Source organism: Podarcis gaigeae (genome assembly GCF_964106915.1).
Source record: "Podarcis gaigeae genome assembly, chromosome: 2".
In the NCBI taxonomy this organism is placed as follows: Eukaryota; Metazoa; Chordata; class Lepidosauria; order Squamata; family Lacertidae; genus Podarcis; species Podarcis gaigeae.
The window spans coordinates 2,692,479-2,719,131 of NC_139679.1; the positions used below are offsets into that span (position 1 = coordinate 2,692,479).

General features: G+C 46.5%; 1 protein-coding gene across 4 annotated transcripts in view; it reads right to left on the minus strand.

The window, feature by feature from the left end:
- Positions 1 to 976: 976 nt before the first annotated feature.
- Positions 977 to 26,653, minus strand: part of NCKAP1L (NCK associated protein 1 like) — a 68,037-nt gene continuing 42,360 nt past the window's right edge. For all 4 annotated transcript variants that reach the window (XM_083729158.1, XM_083729160.1, XM_083729159.1 and 1 more), the window contains exons 23-31: positions 25,998 to 26,095; positions 25,000 to 25,093; positions 24,501 to 24,583; positions 24,204 to 24,284; positions 16,097 to 16,190; positions 12,675 to 12,791; positions 11,863 to 11,972; positions 6,694 to 6,783; positions 977 to 2,322 (exon numbers count right to left, since the gene is read on the minus strand). In XM_083729158.1, coding sequence (XP_083585284.1) covers positions 2,197 to 2,322; positions 6,694 to 6,783; positions 11,863 to 11,972; positions 12,675 to 12,791; positions 16,097 to 16,190; positions 24,204 to 24,284; positions 24,501 to 24,583; positions 25,000 to 25,093; positions 25,998 to 26,095 — 893 coding nt within the window. In that variant the 3' untranslated portion in view covers positions 977 to 2,196. The remainder of the gene's footprint in view (positions 2,323 to 6,693; positions 6,784 to 11,862; positions 11,973 to 12,674; positions 12,792 to 16,096; positions 16,191 to 24,203; positions 24,285 to 24,500; positions 24,584 to 24,999; positions 25,094 to 25,997; positions 26,096 to 26,653) is intronic.

Sequence of the window (26,653 nt, forward strand, 5' to 3'; positions counted from 1 at the left end):
TTGGCTGCTTGCAGTTTCTCAGGAATGAGTCAGCTCAGGAATAGACAGGTTTACAACTCACGTTTTACAGCTTGTCTGTCCCCTCTGAAGCACAACAATATGGTTGCTATGCCTGTGGAAGGAAGCGAAGCCACCCAGGGCAGATCTGGACTCCTTAAGATGGACCGAAAGAATTGAGAAATGTCCTCTTTGCTTCTTCAGTCAAGGGCTCCTGCTCTAGTTCATACTTGCAGTAATATCATGCTCCAACTGCTCTTCTGGGGATTCAGGACTCAGAAGAAGCAGTCTGAACATAAGCACATCTGGAGTTGGACCAACAGTCTGCTTGGGCCTCCTCTTCCCCCAAAGGCCAGGCTGATGCTGGAGGCAGGTTCACAAGAAAGACACAATGGGGATGTACACACCTAACTCAGCATCTGGTCGTCAGACACATGTGACATTCGAACACTGAGGATGTAGAATCATAAAACTGCAGAGTTGGAAGGGACCATGAGGGTCATCTAGTCCAACCCCCTGCAATGCAGGAATCCTTTGCCAAACGTGGGGTTCAAACCCACAACTCTGAGAATAAGAGTCTCATTCTCTACCAACTGAGCTAACCCAGCCATTGTGTAAGTCATACATACTAAGTTTTAAAAATTATATGCTAGTAGTTGTTACAAATAGCTGGCAAAATGAGTTGCATAGTTCATCATGCATTCTGTAAAAAAGTACTTGTTTCTTTGTCTTAAAAAAGCTGTTAACAATATCAGCACCTGTGTGTTCTCAAGGTGAGCGCGAGTCCCATTGCACAAGCCAACCTCATTCTGTGCACACAAGCTCAGTCGAATCCCACCCTTCACTTCCCCCCTTTGTTAGCTTCCCCCTTTTTCTTGTTAAATGTGCAAATAAAACATTAAAAAGGGATTTGTCATAAACTGTTTACATGTAAAGCACAATGAAGCACCGAGAAAACAGAGCAAGTGAGATAAATTGGTTCCATTAAAAGTATTTATTATTTCTTAAAACCAAGTGACTTTAAATGCATTTTCGTATTTGAAAATGTCCAAAGCAAAAAATAAAGTCATATATGATAAAGGTATTTCAGGGGGAAAAAAGATACAAAAGGGTTTAGACAAGGACCATTAGTTTATTGTTGCCCAAAAGAATCAGGCTGGACTTGATGAGCAAGGACCCTTCCAACTCAAAGGCTCGAGGATTCTAAGTTATACAACTCTCTCACACCGCTGCCACCTGGCCTGACGATAAGGAGACTGGACCCACTTTTTGCCTCACCCTGCAGGGCTCAGCACGGCACCTGAGTGAGCCCTGCTACTCACAAAAACGCAGGCCTTACCTGTCAGCCATACTTCCCCTGGTGGGGCTGTTTATTTGGCTCCATCTCACCTCATTGCCACTGAACAGTCCCCCTGAAAAGCAAGGGCACAGCAAGCAGAAGAAGAGTATTTTCCAGCTGGCACAAAGTTGCAATTCCCAGGATTTTTCATAAGGAAGGCGTGACTGGAAAGCCAGCTTAAATTTCTGGCATGTGTATGTCTCAGACATTTTTGAGGAGTTGTTGTTGTTATTGTTTATTGACATAGAGCTACTGAAGTTTGTGACACTTTGCAGAATCTAAGCTTTAATTTATGTTTTAAAGTTGCTTTTCTGCTGCTAAGGAGCTTACAATCTAAATTTTGACAGGAGGAAGACAGAAGCAAGAGGAAGATGGGAAGAATGTGAGCAGATCTCTTTACTTAGGCTTTGTTGCAGGGGCAACTACTAAGCCAAAAGTGATGGCATGGGCAGTCCTGGGTTAAATGGGATCTCAACACTGGCAAATGAAATGTGGCATATTTTTAATAAAACCATGAAAGCCGCAAATGGCAGAGCCTGTGGCATCTCTGGCGCTAATAAGCAGCCTGACAGGGGCTGGCAACTGTCATGGAAGTGGCATACAAAATTAGCATGTTGCTGCCCACTGCTCAGCTTTGTGAACAAGCAATTATCTAAGCCAAAGCAAGCTCACCAGCAGCTCTTTTGCAGAAACATCTAGAAGTTCGACACTCTTGCCATTAGGTTGTAACTTAAGGCACGTAAGAGAAGCACCAATTCTAACTATCCTCTGCTACCTGGTTTATCTTTTCTAAGGTAGTTCTGCATTTATGTGGTGTTGGGCAGCTGCAGCTTGTGACCTTCTGAGAAGGGAAAAGGTTGTCAATGTGTAGGAAGCCGGCTCAAGGCTGAGCTCCTGGAGATCTCTCGGTACGCATTGCGCAGCAGCACGTAAGGGAAGCAGGTCTCCAGCATATCAGTGGTCAAGAAGGACGACTCCTCCACAAGCTGAAAAAGAGGCAGGGAAAATGTGTACGTGGTTACCTCGTACTGCCAGCTCGCTCAAGGGCCATGGCATGATGCATACTGGGTGCAGAAAATATCCAGATTCTGTACCCCCAAATATATTTTGGATGTTGCCTAATGACACCAATGATACCACCCCATCCCAGAGAGCAGAAGGCAGTTTAAAGGAGGGCTTGTGATATGCACACTCTTCCTGCTTTCACGTCTGCTGAACAGGTTTTGGCAGTTTTTAAAAACATGGTATCAAAACCTGTTTCACCTCAGAGTTGACACAGCAGGGCAAAAAATGTAGCAAAAGAGAAATGAAACCTGTGTCAAACCACTTTCAACAGTCCTAAAAACTATGGTAAACTCTGCAGTCTTGCTGTGTTATGATATCTGTTTCTATGCCAATTCCACAGTTCCAATGGAAAAACCCCGGAGCCTTGGCTGGGGGCTGGCCAGCTGACATACTGCAGCTTGACACCAAGGAGGCAGGTTTCTGAGAGAGGCAAAGTGGGTGGGGAGAGACGTGATCACGTCCCATGATGTGCACACACGTTTCTTCTGACGCACTTTCTTCTCTCCTTGTACAGATTACACTACTGGTTTATCAGAGGAAAAAGAGGTAAGAGTGTATATACACCACAAGCAGAAAGTCCTCTTTCAAACCTGCCTTCAACTCTGGAGAGAAGGGAAACCACCATAATATGATCTGCCTTTAGCCCAGGATGTTCAGGTTCTGAATTCCAAATAAATAACACAATGTTTACATTCCCACCTCTCACTGATATTACAAAAAAAGGTCTCTTAGTTTGGACACAATGTCAAACCTCAGTCTGGCTGCTTTGAGAATCTGGAGTGGTAAGTTGCAACCTCTCAACTCCTTGTGATAGGTAGAGAACAGAAAATCAGGGCATGTAGAGAGCCCTTTGCATGTGGGAATAAAGCAATGAAGGTATCAGATAACTAGAAGTGCTCATGCAGGTCAGATCATCTAACTCCACACCTCAAGGCATCCTGATCGAGGCCTGTCTGGCCTTTTTGTGAAAAGCTCCAGGGAAAACAGATGCCCAAACCTTCCATGGCAGGCAGATACATATTGCAATAGCTATCTGCCTGTGATGGGAGGTTGGGGAATCTGTTTTCCCTGGAGCTTTTCACAAAAAGGCCAGGCAGGTCTGTGCTCTGTGGAATCACTTCCCCCACTTTGAACAGGTCAGAAGCTGGGACACCACTGACCTGCATTTCCAACACATCCCAGCTATCAGCCAAGAGCCGCAAGGTTCTGCCTAAGCCAGTGTCAGAGGAGCAGCCATCCCAGCCCTCCAATTGGGACAGAGAGTGAACGCCATGCTGGCCAGCTTGTTCGCAAGCTCCAGATTGAAACATTTGCATTTAAATTGCTTTGCCGCAAAAGCAGTTCGCCTGGCGAATATCAATCCCTCCGGGGAATCCAGGCACTCCCTAGCTGAGACGTCTCCTACCATCAGTAGAAGAATCAATAACCATCTCCTGCTGCCACAGGAGCTCCTAATGGAGATGCATCACCTGCGCTGCTTCAGGTACCAGTGTGTCCTCTTGCTTCTACAGATTGGATCTCTTCACCTGGCCTGAAACCACTAGGCTCTCTCCTCACTGGAGGCTCCCCTTCAAAGGACTACATCTGTGCTGCCAGTTTGCAACAAAAAGCCAACACCACTGGCCTTCGCAAAATGAACGGGCCCACCTGTTCTCCGCAAAATCTTGAGGGTCCTACATCTATCAGCCACTTTCAAAACTGCACCCCACCCATGCCACATGGCTTGGCTCCCTTGCTTGAGCCATGGCAGTGGGCAAACTAGCAAGGCATATATTGGATCTGCTCCTTCACCTCCACCACGGTCCTCATCCAGCTGTAGCCTCAGCTTGCCCCCTCTGCTTGGAGGAGTCTGGCTTCCAGTGTCCAAGAGAATATTACCAGGCATACATTGCCTCACCTGCACCTGAGCATGCCAGATAGGTTACCTACAGCATAGTCCTTCTCCGTAGTCTCCGCTATATAACCAGGGCCTTCACCTTTCCATCGCCCCTCCTGAGCAGCAGGCTTGTCTATCTATTTCTTTAAAATGTAGTTTGGAGCGTTGTGCAAAAGAGAAGGAAATATAGAAGAAAAAGGAGCAGAAAGTTTGCACCAAGGAGGCTTAATGTTCCCACTAGATGGTTATAATAGGATGTGTTGTGAGCATTATGGAGGCAAGGCTGGCTCAGAAGACACTTTGCACATGCACATAAGCAAGAGAGGGGGAAATCATGGGGCTCCATAATGAGAGAAAGAAGCATATTTCAAACATTGAGGCTAAATCCAGAGTAGGTATCATGATTTCTGCTTGTGCATGTTAAAATCTTGTGTGTGTCATCCTCCTCATTTATGTGTCATTTAATATGTTTTAAAACCCTACTTATAACGCAGTTTAATTTTGTCCTTTTATCAAAACAGCTCTGTTCCTAGCCAGCCTTGGAAGCATGGCCAGCGCTGATCTGCTGCCTCTTTGCGAAGCAGCTCCTCCGCACAGGCTGGAGAAGGGAGCCTAGAGGACAATCTGACTTTCCTGCTTCTGGGGCCCCATTTATGCATCCAGACGACTTCCTGCAGACTGATAAAATAAGCTTCAATCAAGAAAATACTTATCTTCCACCCCTCAAAGCAGCAAAGCACAGTGAGATGCAAGGTAAAAAGAGAGCTCAGCCTCGGCAGCCCTTGGCTGTCGCTTTGCTACTGAAGAGCCAGCCAGCCTGAGGGGGGCAGAAAAAGCAGGGGAGCCAGGAGCAAGGGAGAGGTGGAGAAGCCGATGTTTCTGCCAGACCATTATTATTTTATTTTTAAAGCAGGGTGGCAGTTGTTTTTTAAGGCGAAGGGTGTGAGGGGAAAGGGGACACACAGACACACACCTCAGGGGAAAGCAGGAAAATAAAGGAGACGGAAGGAGAGGGCAAGTGGGGGACAAGGGTGGGGGGTATGGACAGGACCCCCCCCCCCCGGAAGCAGATCCTGGAGCCTGACCTGCAGCTACTGTAAATCAAAGCCCTTCCAATATTGAAACATCAATCCCACATTGGCCAACACCTTAAGACACAAGTGAGCAGCAGATCCGGGGGGGGGGTGCGGAGAGGAAGGGAGACAGCCAGACAGACAGACGGGGGGGGGGGAGGGAGGGAGGTGAGCAGCAAGATGGAAGGATGCGAGGGCAGGCAGCAAACCTGGACAGAAGAGGCAGCGGCAGCTGAAGGCCCAGTAGCCAAGCTGACAGCTGGCAAAGAGACAAACACACACACACACACACACACACACACACACACAGAGAGAGAAATATATATATGGAGAGAGACTTTCTTCCTAGAAAAGGGTGCTGTACTGTGTACTGTTGTGTACCACCAGAAAAAAAGCACAGGCACCAATGTCTATAAAGCATTTTTTAAGCATGAAGTGTTTAAAAATAAAGCTATTATTGTTTTTTGCAACATTCACTGATAATTAATTCCATTTTAAAGGTAGAGAAGGAGAGGACTGAGGTGTTGTCAGGGCGGGACTATGAAGCAGAATGAGCAAGAACACACACACACCAAAAAAGATTTGCATGTTGATTCCTATATGGAAAGATGCAAGGGTTTGAAGCTGCTGAAGGCCCTTCAGTCCAGGACCCAAGGATTGCCAGGCGGGCATTTGGGCGGTTTGCTCCTACCCACCTCCAGCCAAAGGAGGGAACTCTGGGGCCATTTCTAAAGAGCTTTAAGTGTTGTGCAGAAATTAAAAACCAAGGCTGTTAGTACCCATTGGCTCACAATGTAAGGGACACAATTCAGAAGGGAAAAGGAAGGAGGGAGAGGGAAAATAGGACAGAGTGGGCTAGCTGATGCTCCCTGATCCTTATAATAGTTTCTAGATCATCATCAGGCTTTGCTTGCTTGTCCAACAAGTCTGTGCTCTTTGAAGCTTCTGTTGCTGGACACACACCTGCCTTACTTTGAACTCTAAAGGAGCTGGAACTGAAAAATTATATATGAGTATTCTCATAGGAGGCCCTCTTTTTTCTCATATGAGTGCAATTCAGAGGCAGGGGCGGAGCGGTGTGGGAGCAGGGTAGTCGCCCGCGCGGTGAGCTTCCCTAGCCGCCTGCTGCCCGCACGGGGCGGGGCGCCGCTAGCCACCCATGGCTGCATCGTCCCTAGCGGCCCGCCACCTGCACAGCGAGTGGGGGGGGGTAATGCGGCGATGTCACCCACCCTCACGGCTGACACCCAGTGCGCACCGCACCCCCCGCACCTGCCTTCCTCTGCTAGTGTTCAGAGGAAGCCCCCCTCCTGTTCAAACTCCTTCCCCTATAGGATACTGACCAAGTGCATGAGGAGTGAAATGGATTCCCTGTTCTTGGTTTTCAGCCGGTCAGCTTCTTGTCCCAGCTGTAAGAGGCTAACAGAGGCCAGCTAGGAAGACAGGAAAAAGACAATAAAAGCCAAGTCAAACCGCCTGTGGTCAACAGCAGCCAGAGATGGAAAATCTTTCCAGGTTGCATCTGCACTGCAATCACTTTAAAGATTTTTTTTTTTTTTTACTGTTTTATCACCGATGTTTGCTGCCCTGGGCTCCTTTGGGAGGAAGAGTGGCATATAATACATATAATACATAAATAATACATAATAAATTTAACGGGTACAATTAATCAGAGCTTTACTTGTAGGTTGAAGAAGCATACTGGTGAAATTGGGGAAGTCTCCAGGCTTTGTGCCCTTCCAACAACCCTTGCTTAAACAAAGAAATATAGGGTCCAAAGGAATAAATGTTTGTGTTCTCTAACATAAGCTAGCACAGTTGCAGGCAACCACTTTAAAAAAAATTATTTTAATGAAAAGCAGTGGGGGAGGCTGCATTCAAAAAAGAGGAAGACCAAAGGTATTGAGATTAGATGCTTAACCCCTGGAGCCATTTTTTTCTGCTCAAAATTGCCTTCCTCAATCTGTTTTTCTCCCCACTAGGAAAAAAATTAATTCCACGTGTGGTAAAGCAACTTGGGAGAGAGCATGGGCACAGCCAGAACTTTTGTTAGGGTGGGAGCAGGACTTTTCGGGGGGGGGCAGAACCCACGCAACTGGTCAATTAGTTAAGTATTTCTATTGTTTTACTTGATGGGGGGCAGCTGCTAGTAGCATGCTTAGCTTTGCAAAGGCCCCTCCCTCCTCTACAGCCAGCATGAAAACACAGGCCGCTAGCCTTCTGAGCAAGTAAAAAGAGTGGGTGCTTACTCCTAGCCAAGGGGGTTGGTGGGTGAGGAATGGTACGACAAGGTTAAGGTACATAAAGCATTTAAAAATCATATTGTCAGGAAAGCATTGTTTAACGTTTGGATAAGATATAAAGATCTATTGGAAAATAAAACTCCAAGGTGGCTGTCACCAATGGAAGCTAAAGCATTTAAAAGACTTAATATGGAGTCCAAATGGCCAAAATATTGTGAGATTTTGGAACAAGAGGGAGACAAATTGAAATTGCAGAGTTTTGAGAAACTAAAAAGTAAAGTACGAGATTGGCTTCGTTACTATCAGATAATGGAAGCTTATAAACTGGATAAAAAAATTGGATTCCAGGTGAAAAAATCGAAATTAGAAACAGAATTGTTAGAACCTAGAACAAAGAACTTGTCAAAGATGTATAACTTGCTGCTGAAATGGAATACTCAGGACGAAACGGTGAAGTCAGCTATGATTAAATGGGCACAAGACGTTGGACATAATATTATGTTTGCTGACTGGGAACAGTTATGGACCACCGGTTTAAAGTTTACGGCATGTAATGCCTTAAAAGAGAATATTATGAAAATGATTTATAGGTGGTACATGACCCCAGTTAAGCTTGCAAAAATATATCATTTGCCCGATAACAAGTGTTGGAAATGTGAGGAGACTGAAGGTACATTCTTTCACCTTTGGTGGACATGCCCAAAGATTAAGGCTTTCTGGGAAATGATTTATAATGAAATGAAAAAGGTATTCAAGTATACCTTCTTGAAAAAACTAGAGGCCTTCCTCCTGGGCATGGTCGGCCAATTGGTGTCAAAGGAGGATAGAACTTTCTTTATGTATGCGACAACAGCAGCAAGAATTCTCATCGCAAAATATTGGAAGACACAAGATTTACCCACGCTGGAAGAATGGCAGATGAAGATGATCGACTACATGGGATTGGCAGAAATGACCGGCAGAATCCGAGACCAGGGAAAAGAGTCGGCGGAAGAGGACTGGAGGAAATTTAAAGACTATTTACAGAAATATTGTAAAATTAATGAATGTTAGAATGATGTTGGATTGAAATTAAGTGGTTACCAGCTGTAATGTAAAGGTTGAGTAATAAGCTAAGATAATTCATATTAAGTTATAATAAGAATTTGCGGAAATAAGATTTGATTTGGAATACAAAAGGGGGAGGTGAGAGGAGGTCCGAGACATAAGGTAATGGAAATAAGTGATGGGAATTATATTTGTTTTTTTCCTTTTTGATATTTTTGTATTTTTCTTTTTTGTGTGTATTATTTGTTTCTTTTTTGTGGTATTTATGTCTGTATTAAATTGGAACCTCTAATAAATATTTATATATATATAAAAAAAGAGGAATGGATCACTCCGTTCTGCCTCTGATAGCACATTGGGCTTTCCATGCTTGTGGTGGTGGGAGAGACTTTTCTTCCTCCACAGCTAAGATGGAAACCAAACAGTCTGGCAGAGCTGAAATGTAGTGGACCTGTCTTCTGCCAGCCCTCTCTCTTGCCTGCATGCAATTCTGGATCACCTATGACTACCAGATGAGTTGTTAAATACAGGGCTGATTTAAAAAAACAGATTTAAAACAAACAGCAGTCAAATGCAGCAACCAAAGAGGGTCAAGGTGCATATGCCTCCCCATCCCACCAGATGTGATTAAAATAATGAAAATGGCTTTTCTTTCTTTAAAACAAAGAACCCTTAAAAAAACCCCACTGTATTACATGCCAAACAGAAACTGTCGTTTTTCTTCAGAATCTTCATAAAAGCACCTTTCTTTTGTGCAATATGTAAATTTAATCAGCTCAAGTTAAAAGCTAGGGTATCTTTAATTGGTTCACAATCTCAGCAGGAGCACATCTAATTCTATATGCCAGAGCTAGTTGCAAAAAGAACATATCTTCCAGGTATTTTTTTGCCATTCCTGTTCTGATAGATCTCCTACACAACAGGCAGAAATTCAAACAGTGAAATGCTTCTCCATCTTTTCACCTCCAGGCCATGGGAAAAGCTATCCTTGTTGAATTTCTGCTTGCTGGGGGAGGTGACATTATCCAGCTGCCAGTCCACTAACTTCCAATGCACCAGACTGCCTACTATGGGATTTCTGCTGAAATGAGCTGAAAGGAAACGTTTCACCTGGTGTGATGGTGCTGGAAACATAAACTGCCATTGCAGCTAATCAACAAATAAATCATACCAACTCCTACAGGCCAGAAATAAGAAAGTGATCATGGTTAGCAGTCCCTCTATCCATCACCCACAGCCAGCGGGATTGACTCTTCTCATACTGCCAGCCATGGGATAATACAGTTGCGTGATACACGAGCAGCCTTAAATGTTAGCAGGAAGAAAGCTATCTGTTGGCATCTGCAAGGCCTTGGGATCCATCCCCAATTGAGCACACAGGCAGTTAAAGTCCATGGAGGAGCCAGCAGTAAATTGCAATCATATTCAATCTGGTGTCTCAGTGCTCCTGGGAGCAATGTATGTGTTGTCTGCCAACTCTGGAAAAATCCTAAGTAGATAATTTGGTCACACCTGTGAATTCGCAGACTGCTTTTTCCCTTTTTCCTTTTGCACCAAGTGGCAGCCCAGATTATGGGCATTCTCTGTTTCTGGCCAATAGGAGGCAAGAGGCTTGAGAAGGCAACAAGCTTTGTGTCTGGCTGTGGCAATGCCCAAGTGGGGTTTCCAGCAGGCCAAAGGGGAAGCGAAGAATGGTCTGTCAAGACCCCAGCAGATGTGACAGGTGAGTGGCAATGGATTTTCAGACACACACACCACAATCTGACCCATATGTAACATTTCCATGGTGACCACACTGGAAGAATACTGTATAATTAAAATCAACCAGGAGACTTCAGATCTGCCCACCATGTATAAGTCCACATAGTCTCAGTGTTTTTTCAGCAAATGAAAATGAAATTAAAAAGAAACTGCTTCTCAGTAATCAACAACTCCTCACTAGCAAGCAAAATTTCAATTTTCAGTAGGCTGAACAGCAAAAGCAAGGAAATATTTTTGTCTTATTATTAGGGCATTGAAAAAGACAGGTGGGGGGATCATCTAGTATACCACCTGTACCACAAATGCAGCATATTTAGCTGAATGGCACATTCCTGAGCATTTGTTCAGAACAGCAGAAGGCATCTGTTGCAAATGCTCCCCTTATCAGGACTCTCAAAAACCAGGCAAGCAACATTTTTATCATGCAGTCCCAGGGTGAGTGCTTTTCAAAGCCTGATAAAAAAGAGACAGATCTTACAGTATGAAGAAATCCTTGCATCTGATTTTTAAGTTTAGTTCACATGACACAGAGTTCCAGCCTGCACAGGAGCATGCCGCTGGAGAGGAAGACGGCAGCTTTTGTGAATAACAACAAACAGGCAATGAGATAACACATTCAGATGTTCAGTGTTCAAAGCATTTCACCTGTATTACCATATTAATCCTTACAACAGCGCTGTGAGGTAGTCCAGTATGAATAAAGGTAGAGGTAAAGGGACCCCTGACCATTAGGTCCAGTCGTGACCGACTCTGGGGTTGCGGCACTCATCTCGCTTTATTGGCCGAGGGAGCACAGCTTCCGGGTCATGTGACCAGCATGACTAAGCCGCTTCTGTCGAACCAGAGCAGCGCACGGAAACGCCGTTTACCTTCCTGCCAGAGTGGTACCTATTTATCTACTTGCACTTTGATGTGCTTTCGAACTGCTAGGTTGGCAGGAGCAGGGACCGAGCAACTGGAGCTCACCCCGTTGCAGGGATTCGAACCGCTGACCTTCTGATCGGCAAGTCCTAGGCTCTGTGGTTTAACCCACAGCACCACCCGCATGCCAGTATTGCCCCTTTAATACTGCAGATGAGAATGCTGAGGCTTGTTTAAGACTGCAATCTCATATCCACTTCCCTGGGAGTGTGTGCCATTGAGCACAATGGGCCTTACTTCTGTGTAGACATGTTATAAGATGGTACTGCAAAGGAGTCTGCAATTAAGCTGAGACTCAAATCAGAAGCTTCTAACATAGTCCATTCTTTTAACTGTTATGCTACACAAGCTTCTCTCCAGGCTTACTACTTTTGTCTTTGTTTATACAGCACGTCTCATAATTACAAACAGTATTATACTGATCAAGGTTGAAGGGTTTGTCTGTGGATAGATAACCCCAGCTATGCTGGGCCCCCAAAGCTCTACATGGTGGTGTTCAATGCATGTTATCGCCCAGAGAAAAACAAGAGCTTCACTTACCATCAGGAATTCCTTGAGATGAGTCTCAATGTTCTTGTTGTAGATTGTAAAGAGGGCAGCCGATACTTGGATGATGGCTTTGGCTAGGCAGTGGATGTTGTTGATGAAGCCTATGCGCACACACGGGGGGGGGGGAGAAACTTACACCAATTCCAAACTTTTTGAGCAGCTAAATGGACCTGGAGACTGGCACTTGTCTATGGAGGTAAGTGCGAGCCTTGCCCCTCTCAGTTAAGCACCGCCTTGAAGGTGGACACACAACAGAATGGACTGATGCAAACCAGATCTCTTTTCTCCCTGTTACATTCAGGTCTCCACCTCTCCCACTTTCCTGTGTGGCTCCTATTAAATGTTCCTGGTACCTATGCTTTTGAAACATCAGTCTGGGCTGCTGTAAACTGTAGTGTGTGGCGCTATCTTTAAAGATGGTCCAGAAACGTAAAGTGGTGCAAAATGCAGCCCTGCTGGCTGATTGGAGCTGTGGCCCAAAGCTGTCTGAAGTTCACTGGTGGGCTACTCCTGCATTAGGATGAGGGACACACCTACTTCCTGCCCTGCCCTTTTATCTTGCATAGCCTCATCCTGAGTTCCTCTTTGGGATGAAATGCCGGCCTCCATACAGATACAGACAATGATAGCATTATATCGCAAATCACTGAGCAAAAGGAGGTGCTGAGCAGGAAGCTATCACCGCCTGCAGTCACTGTGACTAATACGTGGCAGGCATCTCTGCCTTGAAGATTTTCCATGAGTGAGTGGATCAATACAGGAGGTTTGGGGAGGGAGCTGTAAGCCTGCACCTTGCTTCTTACCGTCTATCTCGGTGGTGTAGACTGAGGAAGGGTCCGTGGCCAGCAGCGGCAGAGACACGGCTACGAAGACCAGCAGCAAGCAGGCAGCCTTGTAGTCTTCCTCTGTGGAAGAGCTGTCTATCAGGGAGGCAAAAGGAATGATGTATAGGAAGAGATTTCAGTAATAAGCCTGATTTACACTGTTGGTTCCTCTCCCCCCCCAGCTCGGCTGCTCAACAGACTTGACAAAAAAAAAAAAAAAACCCTAGCAGAAAAAAGGGTGGTGGTTTTTTAGAATTGTAGCAGCTGTGACAGGCCAATAAATTATCTGATGGATGGAGCTGGTGAGCTGAACAGAACTGACACGGCTTGGCTCCGCTTGAATCGACACGTGTGTGTCGGTGAGACATGGAAGAAGAAACTAAGAGAAAAAGTTCAGCACTGGCAGTGGTGTGTGGGTGTGGGTGTGTGCAGGGACTGGACTACTGCACCTTAGACAGCCAGGCGCTCCCAGCAGCATGGACCATTGAGCATCTGTGTCTGCCTTGCTTGGATTCAGAGCCTAAGAAACGCCAGCCCACCCCTCTTCCAGCCAGGGAGGATCAGGACAGCACTCCTCTTTGACAGCAGCCCTCTCGCATGGAGAGAAGCCTGGGACTGGTGGGGCAGGAGGGGCGGGGGGAGCTATTGTACAACAATTGCCCTGGAAATGTAGCCAGTGACTAAGAGGTAGACTAGCTGCAGTCACAGAACTATGGCCTCCCAAGGCAGCAAGAAAAATAGTAAGCAAGATTTTTGAGAGGCTGGCCAGCCTTGTGAAAAACCTCTTTTACCAAGACAGGTTCTACAGAAGGGAGACTCAAGCCAAGGTTAGAAATGCGCCCCCTCCTGGCATCTCTATTCAGCCCTCCAGACTCTCCCCCAGCCCTGCCCCTCCCACCAGTCCTCCTTGAGTATTTTGCCTTCTTGGAATGGCTCCTTGAGCTGTGAAAATGCTTCTCACTTGCCTGGATAGAGAGATGTTCCTATTTGTGGACTCTGCCTTTTCCCTGGCTGCAAAAAGTTACAGGTCATATCCATTACTAAGCCCACTTTTGATTGTAGCCCCACTCATAGCATGCCTGCAGCTCTCAAAAGGATTCAGACACACACACCCCAAGCTGGTCCTAGAGCATGTTAGGAAATAGCACAGGCTCAGTTTGAGGCCAGCAGTGCAGGGAGGCAATTGCTTGGTTGGTTTTGCCCCAGCTAAAAACAAAAGTCTGGAACAGACTCCCATGAGAGGTGGGGACTCTCTTTCCTTGGAGGTTTTTAAGCAGGGGTTGAATGGTCATCTGTCAGGGATGATCTAGTTGAGATTCCTGCATCGCAGGGGGTTGGACTAGATGATCTCAGGGTCCCTTCCAACTCTACAATTCTATGATCCTTAGTGATTGTAGATGCAAAGCTGGGAAGAGAAGAGGAGTGAAAGCAGAAACTACAAGCAACCAAAGACTGGAGTTGAGAGTGAACTAAAGAATGGAAGCCTCAAACCCCCATGATCTCAAGTCCCTGTGTCAGTTAAAACAGGGAGATTAAGCTACTGCTGTTCTTTGCTTTGCCACCATGCTGGGAAGAAACACAGCTGCATTCTGATGCATGAAAAATGGCACTGATTTAGACAAGAAAGTTATGGGGCAGGGGCTGGAGAAATTTTTTAAGAGGCTCAGGTACCAACAAGAGTCTCAAAAGGGTAGAGAGGGAAGGGCTAGACTGGGGCACATGGGCCACTATTATTGCTGCCGCCAATATAACCCCAGCAAAGCTATGGCTGGCTAGCTGTGCTCTAGTGCTCCTAGGGCTCTTGCAGTCTGCACCCGTGAAGGTGGTGAGGTGGCAAGCTTGTTTGTTTATTCCTGCATTCATATCCCCACCTTTTCTCCAAGGAGCTCAAGGTGTCTTAGATGGCTCTCTCCCTCTCCATTCTATCCTCACAACAACCCGCTTACAAGCCTGGAACAGGTCCAAGGTTACCCAATGAGCTTCATGGCCAAGTAGGTATTTGAACACTGGTCTCCCAAGTCCTTGTCTGAGCTCCACTCTGGGTTTCTATGTCTCTTGTCCATGTTGTGGTGAAGGAAGAAGAGACGGTTGCCCTGAAGGCAATGGAGCACAGGCTATCTCATCAGAGAAGCTCAGGAAAGGGCCACACTTCACCTGCAGAAGGTCTTGAGTTCAATACCTGGCAACTCTAAGTAAGTCTGGCAAAGACTTTGGTCTGAAACCCGGAGGCCCCTGCACAATGACTGCAGACAGCACTGAGCTAGACAGGCTAATGGTCTGCCTCAGTATAAGACGGCTTCCTCTGATTCTGGTCTGCTATTTTAAGAGAAGGACAGACTTCTAGGTTCCAGAAGAGGAGCTTTAGCTACTACAGTCACTTGGGATTATTCAAGGCCTCAATGCCATTAGGAGGACAATGTCACACACAGATGCCATCTGCCAAAACCAGGGCTGAGACACTTATTTGGCCCAGTGAGCCAGATTCTCCCACCTTCACCTCACAGGCCAATTTTGATAGATGGGCAGGGCCACCCACCTGCCAATTACCCAATAGGACAACCAGATTCCCCACCCCTGGGTTTTGGCAGATGGTACCAGCGTGACGTTATCCTTGTGCAGGCCTTGAGTAATCCCAGGCACGAAGTCACTGGGGAGAGAGCGGCTAAGCAAGATTGAGCTTCCTGTGCATCAGCTGACACACAGTGAGTTCAATCCTGCTTTGCCCAACTGCATCTCTACCTGCTGCATACTAGACACCACATATGATATTAGGTGTTGGGCAGGTTGGCATGGTTTGGGGGAAATGGCCTGGCAGGCCAAATGCGGAGGGCCACAGTCCACCCTAGGCCTAAACTATCTGGATTTTGGGTCCAATGTGAAGAAAAGGAAGCAGCAGCACAGAGAAGCAAAGCTCTGGAGGAAGACAAATTGCATCAATTGTGTCTGTGGCCTGAGGCTATTAAATACATGAGTGTTTTCCAGGCAGGGGGATAGCATTCAGCCCACTGGTGAGATGCAGGTGTGCAAATGGCTGTGCATGTACTGGAAGATCAAAAGCTTGCCACTGCCAACGGGGAAAGGCACAAAGCAAAATTCAGGAAAGCTGAGATTCTTGGCTGAAGCCTGGGAGTGGGCCTTTTAAAACACAAACAAACCCGTGACAGCATCCAAGCAGTGACAGCCTCCTAGAGACAGAGTTAAATATTTATCAGTGCTGAGATGATGTACCACCTGGCAAGATTCCCTGTGCAGCTCCTTTGAAAGCGGAGCTTTCCTGATACTAGGAATGCTTGCCTTCTGGGATCTCTTGCCTAGTAGATAAAGGGAAGACATTTTACAGCCCTACAAGCTCAGTCTTATCACAACGGTACATGGAAACATGGGCAAGCCTTGGCTCTTACCTTTCTTGAGGCTGGAAAGGGCGGATACTAAGGCAGGGTCAATGTCGCAAGGGACCCCGGCAGCTGTGGCTAGTTCAAAGATGCTCAAGGTCACCTAAAGAGAAAGATGAAGGGCAGAAACAGGTGTTAGTAATGCTGCTGCTGGGCCTTGGTCTCTTGGTCTCACTGCAACATATCAGGCCTGGTTGGCACATGCACAAAAATAAGGTGGTAGGATTCTGGACTGTAAAACTGCAGGTGGGGAATATAATATTTTACTGCTCTCCATGTTTTATAAAACAAAACTGTGCACTTAAAAAAAGGAGGCAGCACACATCATGGAGAAAGGGTAGTACCGTGGTACCTCGGGTTACAGACGCTTCAGGTTACAGACTCCGCTAACCAGAAATAGTACTTCGGGTTAAGAACTTTGCTTCAGGATGAGAACAGAAATTGTGCAGCAACGGGAGGCCCCATTAGTTAAAGTGGTGTCTCAGGAAACGGTGCCTTATGAGGAACGGCTAAGGGAGCTGGGCATGTTTAGCCTGGAGAAGAGGAGGTTAAGGGGTGATATGATAGCCATGTTCAAATATATAAAAGGATGTCACATAGAGGATGGAGAAAGGTTGTTTTCTGCTGCTCCAGAGAAGCGGACACGGAGCAATGGATCCAAACTACAAGAAAGAAAATTCCACCTAAACATTAGGGAGAACTTCCTGACAGTAAGAGCTGTTCAACAGTGGAATTTGCTGCCAAGGAGTATGGTGGAGTCTCCTTCTTTGGAGGTCTTTAAGCAGAGGCTTGACAACCATATGTCAGGAGTGCTCTGATGGTGTTTCCTGCTTCGCAGGGGGTTGGACTCCATGGCCCTTGTGGTCTCTTCCAACTCTATGATTCTATGATTCTAGGTTAAGACCAGTTTCAGGTTAAGAACGGACCTCCGGAACGAATTAAGTTCTAAACCCGAGGTACCACTGTACTTTGCTGCTAGTTTACTAAGGAGAGCAAACAAAAAATCTTACAGGAGGACTCACGCAAGAGACAAAGCTAGCTAAGACATGGCATTTCACCTAATTTCAAGCTGAAAAAACACTGCGCTATTTAACAGAATTTCAGATATGGTAAATACATTGCATAAGACATGAGAGACCCATCAGGACATTTGCTCCATCCTGCTGCATCAATGGCATATACAGACATGGAGACAAATCCTACTAAGCCCAGAAGTACCCAGCATAAACAACCAAATCAGGGCTTCTAGAATGGGAACACCAAGTAATATCATGTGTCAGGAATCAGTCCCACTGAGAAGAATCAAACGAACTGTGGAGCAAGGAAACACAAGTCCTGGTTTATTAATGGGGTCGGGGGAGGGAAACCTCTTGGGGACCCACAGTTTTGAGCCTAGCTACTATGCTCCCTTTTATTTACCCATGTATTTATTTGATTTGGTCCTTCACAATGGTCAGCTGCTTTTCCAACCATAAAGCTGTTCAAGGCAGAACACAGATCCACAATAAAACAATAGTCCAATATGACCATAAAGGATCATCTTAAGAAAAACCATACCCAATATGAATAGCACTGGCAGCTGAAAAGCTGTCCCGAGAGTTCAAAAGCTAAGTAAGTATCCATTCAAGGGCTGAGAAACGCCCCAGGGCCAGGCACAGGCAAGCCTTCTTAGAGGACTCCTTACAAAGTTGGGGTGTCACCACTGAGAATGCTACACTCTGAGTCGCAGATAGAATAACCTCTTAAAGAGAAGAGACCTAGAGTGTCTGTATTATGGAATGGTTCATAAGAGAGGAGATGCTCCTTGTGTTATTCTGGGCCTGGGCCATTTGGGACTTTTCTTTTGAAGTGTGCCTATGTATGCATATGCAATATTGCAAGGGAAAATGGCGGCTGGGATCCAGCAGTCACTGCAAGTACCAGGGACAAGAGTAAAAAGAATAAGTAGATGTAGAGGCCTCGAACAGTGGTCAGAGAAGGCTGCCAGGTGCAATCTTGTCCAGAAGGCACTTAATTTAGGATCCTCCAATTCTTTGCACTAGGCAAATGTGCTGACATAAAAACCTAGCTGAGAAAAATGCTAGGGAAGCGGGCATGATGACACTCCCTTCCTCCCACACTAGGATCTTTCTGACAGCTCTTCACCCCTATCATGCTTCCCTGGATCTGAGCAGTCAGAGAAATCTCCCTCGTGCTCCCTCTCCCTGGCAGCAGCAGCAGCAATGAATACGATCGATATGAAAGCTGAGGAACTGACGCTCAAATCACAACGAGACATGAAACGAGACAACCAAAGGCTTAGGTCCTTAATTTTACTACAATCTCCAAACCCCCCTTTCAGGAATTTTAATTCACCTTCCTGAAACAACCTTTACTCCCTTTGCCATCATCACTCTCTCTAGCACATCCCTACTGTTCACTGAAAAACCTTGCTCTCTCTCCTTTCCTGTGAATCATTTTGTATAGCTTATAAGTCCTCTGGGCATGGAGGTGGGATGCATCAACAACACCTACTGCACCACTGGCACGAAGGGAACTGCTAGACTGGTGTTTCTAGGCAAGTGTATCCTGCAATATGTTCTTCAAACAATAATAGTGCACCAGTGGTGGATTTGTTTTGCTTTATTAGCTGTTCTGCGGTGCTTCCCCAACGCTTCCCCAATCATGGCTGTCTTCAGGAGCTATAGCAGCACACCAAGAGGGGGGAAAGAATGTCTGTGGTATGAAAAGTTACACGATTTCAGCAGGAAGTTACAGGATATGCTCTAGTTAGAAATTAAGCAGTATGACGGCTCCAAAACTTTTGCAGATGTGAATAGTATTCTGCTGAATTATTTGGCTGGTTAGTCTCTGCATGTTTTACAGCAGGCACACGGACATAATGTAACATGCAATGCAACGTGCTTCATGCAGAAGCCCTCAAGTGTGTAAACCCAAGTTGCATGACCTCCTTTCTATAAGGAGGAAGAACCATGTGAATCAGTCCTCCGTGTGTATTGGTTGATGCATGGCAGGCACACTTCATGTGTGGAGACAGGGGAGGTGGGGCCCATGACTGCTCCTGTATCACATAAATTGGGCCACAGTACTAGCCCTGTAAACATATGAAATGGAATTGCATTTCTAGCTGCTTCCAGAAGAGAGGGAGTTGTGGAGAGAGAGAGAAGAGAAATTAACTAAACATGAAAGGCTTCTGCAGATTTCATGTAAGTTGGCACAGTAGGCAGTTGGGGGTTGGAAAAAGTTTTAAAACATTTATAGTTGTTAAAAGCAGAAGCGACCAGCTCCAGCTGCCTCGAGCCCACTCTTGTGCACTATCTGAAGCATCTCTGTGAAACACACTTCTCATCTTGATTCAAGAGGCTGTGAATGACAGAGCACCCACCCCCCTCCTTGGGCAGCCTGTGCCAATTAATCACCCTTGTGGTTAAACACTGCAACTTATTTCTAAATATTTTTCTAACTCTTAATTCCTGGCTGTTGCTTCACATTCTGTCTTCTCCAGCTAGTGAAAGATCAGAGAAATCTGCCGAGTGAAAAAGAAACTCACTGCCGAGGCTTGAAATTTGAGTGTCCCTCCATCTTCCTGGAAGACAAATTTCTGGGGAGCAAGGCTAGCCCTACACAGCAGGGTTACAAAATGTGCGACTGGCCAAGTCCTTCTAGCCATGTTTGGTTTTGGAATCAGCCAAACAAAATGGGGACTGAGAAAGGAGAGACACTGTCTCCATCCTGCTGGGCATTGTAAATCAGACCTTTGCAAGCTCCAGTTCCATATAGATGCTCAGTGGCCGATTACCTGCATTGGCCCCAGGGTTCCAATCTCATGCATATGCAGCAGGCATCCCCATCCCCCAAAGCACATGTCACATGGCTTGGCCTGAACTGTCACTTTTCACCTATGTGTGGCAGGAAATGTGTCCTGAGGGCATGGCAAATTAACAACAGCAACAACAACCTGCATAGTGTCAGTGCCATTTCCCTCGCTGCTGGTCCATCTCAATGCTATTTGTATACAAACAGCACGCACGCACACGCGCACACACACACACACACACACATAAGCAACCAGGAGGCATTAGATGGGCAGATCTCCCACTGATCATTCCCCAACCCCCAGCTCCTCCCACCAAAAAGTAGCTTGGGCTCCCTTCCAATTTGATCCAGAGCCCATTTGAGGGAATTTGCCTGTTCCTACTTCTTCTTAAGGCCTGGCAAGGAAAAAATGGTGAGAGCACCCATGTCTTTGCTCCCAAAGGCATTTGCTTGTGTGGATGGTAATGAGGAATTAAGAGAGGTGTGTGAAACAGCACCACCTAGTGACACCAGGATAAGCCAGGAAATACTCCTTTAAGATGCACACGAACGGCTTTTAAAAAGCTCTGTGGGACGTGGCCTTTTTCATTAGTGCAACAGTTGAGACTCTGCTGCCATTGCTTTTTCTTTATCAAAAAAGGTGGAGGAGGGAAGGAACATTAGAAAAAGCTTACTCTTCAAAGGGAAAGAGAAACCTACAGTGCCAGCTCTGCCCACCTCCCCTGGAGAAATGCTGCTTTGAAAGAAACCCAGAGAAGAGCTGGTGTCTCGAAGCAGTTGAAAAGAGGACGGTGGCAGCAGAACTGCAGGGAAGCTAAGCAGGGCTACATGTAGCTATGCAACAAGGGCAGCAGTTCCTTTCAGCTGGATTCCTGCACTCAGCCAGCGAAGCCCCCCTTGGGGACACCTGAGGCTGCAACAGCAGCAAGGATACAGCCTCCCAGAAGCCTCAGGTGATGCTGATGTGGCAACATCACTACAGAGCTGGTCCTTGTCAGTAACAGCAAAACACACACACCTCTAAGTTAAAGCAGCATAGCCGTTACCAAGCAGTACATTCTAAATTTAGGCAGTTGCAGGCTGCCCAAAGTCAGCAGGTGTGCAGAACTGCAAGTTCCAAAAAAACCTCTTTCGATTCCAGCACAAACACAAAACATGCAATAGAAATCAGACCCCCTCCTGCATGTGGTGCTGTATTTGGGTAATGGAACTTTGCGCAGGCTCTTGTGAGAAGAATTTGTAAAGGGGGAAAGAGCTATGTACTGGACAGTAGGAATAATGGAAGTTAAAAACTGGGCAGGGGGGCAACAAAAGCAGGATACCCCAAAAGTCCCCTAGGCTAGATACAACACTGGGATGCCTAATCTCTGAGAAGGTAGCCCTCAAGATCAAGCCCACCTGAAGTAACACCCCTTTGGCATGGAAGCCCTTGCATGCATGCATACACGTGTGAGCACATGTATGGTTTCTACAGGTCAGTTACTTAGGGGTAAGGAAAGAGGTAATATCTTATTTAAAATTCCTTTGCACAGCCCTGGATTGAGCCCTGGCATTAGAAGCCATGTTTTTTAATCTAAACACAGCACACTGCAGATCTTGCAAAGAAAGACCTCTAAACTATGATTATTCATGGACCTTAGGGACAGGGATGGCACAAGAGCCAAATACTCTGGTGAACAGATGCCCCTAGTGGCAGGACCCAGAGCAATATTCAATGCAGGCAGGCGTGTTTGTGGAATTCATTAAGTTCAGCAATTCCACAGTAGGGGAATTCAAACTGCCAGAACTCCTGGCGTGGTCACCTGTACACCGAGACACAAGGCAGCAAGAGAAATCTGGGTAGAAAGTTTGTAAGCAAATGATTAAGAAGTAGTTTTCAACCATACCGTTGCTTTTCTGCATCCAGCACCTCCATAAAACATGAGCTGCATGGCCTTTAGCAGGAGCATGCAGGAGCATGCATGCTAGAGTCCAAATCTCATCCTCCTGAGCCCACATGACCAACGGCCAAGGTTGATGGGAAATGCTGTCCAACAACATCTAGAGGAGCACAGGTGAGGCTCCCCACTCCAGCTTTAGTACATACTTCAATGCTCCTTGCGATTTCCAGAGGCTCCAATTACCTCTAGAATTTCATGAAGCAGCCCAGATAAAGCTACCCATGAAATTGTCACCCATGAAAGGAACTGCAGTTTTGCAACCTGGATTGCCCTAAACCTAGGCCTTTTACTCAGTTCTTGTTTTCCTGGAGCTGTATCCAACCAACTTATACTCTGAGTAGACCCACCTGTTAGTCATGCCCCTTCATTTCAATTGGTTTACTCAAGCACAGTTTGCACTGAACAAAGGAAATCCCACCTTGGTAAATGTTGTGCCCCTTGACCTTCCCATCCCTTGGAGAAACAGGGCAAGCTCAACAATGAGAGCTGCAGTCCAAAGCATCCTGAAGGCACCCGGTTTGTGAAGGCTGCCTTACACAGCTCCTATTGTTGTAAACTGGCTCATAGACAACACCACTGTCATCAAATTATAGCAGGTAACAGGCAGAGAGAGACCTCTGCCTGTGGCCTTCAGGAGTCAGAGAAGACAATCCTGGACTAGGATTGACAAGCATTGGCATATGGCACTCACCTATGTTCCTTTGTTCCACTTGCACCTTGCAACTGCTAGAAGCATAGTAACAGCAGAACCAGCCAGAAGGGAGGATACTGGCTATTCTTGCAGCCCCAACCCTGCAGCTGAGCCGCAAACAGACCAATTTGCTCATCCGACACCCAAAGACTTCCACAAGTACAGGGGTGTGGAGGGATCTGCAACTGACGTATCACACACCAAGATGACACTCTCTGCGGGAGCCTCTCAAGGTTGCAACCTCAATGCCATGATGCAATCAACAATGAATGAGACGCTTAAGTCAGGACATGTCAAAGGATACTCCGCACCATGGCAGATCAGAGCTTCTAGGAGGGGAGGACAACCAGTCCCCACAGTGGCATATAGATAAATGAAATGGAACAGAGATACACCCTTGCCTCAAATGGAGGCAGAGGAGGACTCAAACAGTTTGACTAATGCAGAGAGATGAGCTTATGTCCTCTGCTCCCCGACCCCTCCCTACTATTTGCAGCAATGGCTTTCAATGTAAACTATTCAGCCATGCAGAGTACATGGAACCGGAATGATGGCACAGCATGAATCCTAAACCTTGAGCCTTCAGAACTGGGCTGAAATTACCTAAGGCGATGGATCCACCAGACTCCTGTGCAGGGCCTCCAATGGAATCATATTAGGTCACCCAAGCTTAATTGGCAAGCTCCACAACATAGCGCTTCCCAGTGCCATTCACTTCATGCCGGCATTATTACATTTTGATTAGGAGGCCTGTAATGCTGTGCCACTTTTTAAACAAATTACAATTCACACTCTACCCCTTTTTATTGAGGAGGAGGAGGGAGGTGTCACAGACCAAGGAAGAAAGTCTGGGGACTCAGCATAATTTAGGAACTTCCATCATTTTGTAACTAGAGCACATTTAAGTTTGTAAGGGAAGAGGGATGCAGCTGGAGAGCATGCAGAGCAGTCCAGCTGCACCTTAGTTGTGTGCCAGGCAGGAAAATAGAATGCTACGTCTGTCTCTTTATCAAGTCTGTTTTGGCAGCAAGCAGCTTTTCCCATCGTACTCAGCAATGACTTTACTTCATTTAGTCTTTCAATCCACACATTAATTTTCACAGCCCCTTCTTAGATTGGGAAGGGGCAGCTTCAGACCCAACTGTGGCTCCCGAAGCCTCTTTATCTGGCTCTCGGGACACTCCTGAGGCCACACCCCTTATCAGCCCTCTTCTGCATCTTCCTTGGGTGTTTATGCCTGGCTAGAATGTGTCCTCGAACTCTGATCATGCTTCTTGCTTGCCTGGGAGGAGGATAGAGAGGAATGGGCGAGTGTGCATAGACACAAGCCTCCCCAAAAGCGGTAAAAAAATACGTTTATTGTTCCACTGCCATGTGGGCCCCAGAAGGCTCACCAAAAAGGAATGCAGCCCGAGGGGTGATAATGGTTCCCTACCTCCACCCAAGATAATGCCACATGTGAACCCACCATCTGAACACCGTTTGGGGCCAGGTAGAGGCTGAAGAGAAACAGACATGCTAAGCCCGGGAATGTGGGATTCAAAGAACCAAGGCTACTGTCACAGTAGCATTCGGGAAGCACACAGGGGAACTGACTCACCTCGCAGAAGCTAAGTTATATAACAGACTCTTCCCAGGCATTTTTAATACCAAATAGAGTTAAATTCACCTTTATGTCCATGTCAGGATCGACAAATTCCTTCAGGCACTCGATGGGGCCCATCAGAAAAGGGCAGTGATTGGTGAACACCTGCCAAGAGTCAGAATGCAAGAAGTGATGCAACGAGAAGTGCTGATTCTTCTTGCTTGCTATAATGCTGTATTGTCTGCCCTCCCCATAAGTCCTGCTGCATAAAACCATTATACTTTATCATCCAGCATGATCAAAAGGAAATCAAGGAGCAGGAATGAATGTTTTTGCTCTGGGTGTGGCTGAGAATACATACACAGATTTGCGATCACTCACCTCTTGAAGGCCCTCTTGCGCCAGGGACCTGAACCACAGAATCTCCCCAATTATGGTCATCCTCTTCAGAACATTTTCGGCGGCTGTGGATAACACATGGTTATTGGTCCCAATTTTCTAGCAGCCACAGAATTCCTGGATGTGCATAACTTGCTTGGTTAGTTCTATGGAAAGCAGTACAGTCCAACCCACTTTAGGACAGAAACCCCAGTAGGGATGTGTAATCTGGTTTCATTATTTGGATCTTTGAGCAGGCATTCTTACAGTGCTACATCTTCTGGAGTGTTTTCTGAACTTTACTGAGTTATACAAACCTACATTCATGAGAATTCCTTTGCCTATTTGCAATGGCTTTTTAAAAATCGCTGCTCACAAGCAGCAAAGGACTATTTCAGCTGTTGCTTCACTCCAAATTTAGCCATTCAGGTGGCTGCTTGGTGGCTTCTGGAGCAGAGAACAGAAGAACTGAGGCTGTGCGTAACCTTTGCCTATCACCTACCAGTTAGGCGGGGTAGCAGTGCGGCCATCTGCTCTGGCTGGTAGAAGTTAGATCGGATCTGAACCAGTACATCCATATTCTCTGTCACTAGTTTCTAAAAAGAAGAAAATAAAGTTCTATCACACAGACTTTGAAAACTGGCCATACAGATGATGTCCTGACAGGGCAGCTCAGCACCAACCATGGTCCTGATGTTGTGCATGAGTTCAAGAAATACCCCACCACCCCACACTAAGGTGGTGGTGAGAGGTGGCAAGATGCTGAGAGAGGGTGGAAGGGGAAGGAGATAGGGGCTGAGCCCAAGGGGCCAACCATGAAGGAACAGCAGCCCAGTCAGAGAGGTGATGGACACCTGTGTCTTCCCTGGCTGTCAACCCAGAGGGAAGGAGCTTGATGCTGCCACCCTTGCGGCCCCAAACACTCCCAGCCAAGAGACGGGACGATGGTCTGCTTGGCTGTAAAGGCCCACTCACAGGAAAAAAGAGAATGCCATGCTGAGGAAGAAGGATCTCCAGAGCTTGTTTCAGAGTCACAAACTAGGATGAGAAGGCACATGGTTGATAGACAACTCTCTTTTCTTCCTTCTGAGGCCTTGAGCAATTGGTTGACAACAAAGGATAGCCTTGAGTGTTCAACTGAGTGGTGCCTGATGCACCACCCTGCACACCAGGATTGTACTCTCATCAGTGGGTGACCAACTCCCTCAACCCTGTGGATCAGTCGCACAGGAGAACCCAGCGGCAGCACAGCAAACAGCAAATCACTTGGTTCCACTGATGTGTGTGAATCAACAGAGGCACAGACATACGGAAGCTCCTTTTGACAAAAGCAGTCCAGCTCCAACCTGCCCATTCCTTCCCACAAAGCAAAAGGACATTTATAACACTCAGATGTTCTGTTTTAATCAGTGCCCCTGAACCACTGTTCACACGATATGGCAGAGCTGAGTTGCAGGACAGCAAATTGCAGCAAGTTCCCTTCTCCTCCTGGCTTCCTACCTTCAGCTCCACCATTTGCGAGGTGATGTGCCACATGAGGTTATCACTTAGGAACTTCATTCCGTAGGGCCCAAGGAGTTCTGCCAGGGCTCGCATCTCTGCAGAGGGAGGAAAAGGCAACAGCATCATTTGCAGACCAGCAGCAGGCACAGTGTGGCCAATTCTTTATTGCTGTTCCCTGTGGATGTCTGCCAAGTGCTGGTTCCTCTCTTGATGATGCAGGCAGCAACAGAGGCCTACGCCAGCTAGACAAACTGAGAGGCCTTGCCCACCTTTCTCTGCATTGTGCAGGACATCTCAAGCTCTCACTGGCTCCTCTCAGGACAGGTCCTTTCCTCCTCTCCTTTCAGGACAGGTCAAATCCTAACCATGAATATTTTGGCAGCCAGATATGGATTACTCTCTGCTTCCTCCAACTTCCTGAGCTCCAGCTTCTATACTTGCTTCTATGGATTGCTTCTTCAGTTTTAAACATCCACTATAATCCACATGACTGTTTGCCCAAGATAAAAAAATGGGCTTGCTAATGGATTTTGTGACTTCTATTGAGTAGCAAAGTCACAGAACCATACAATTGGAGGGGCACTCATAGACAGCTCAGTCCAACCACTGTCACAATGCAGGAATGCACAATGCAAGAGCATCATAAACAGATG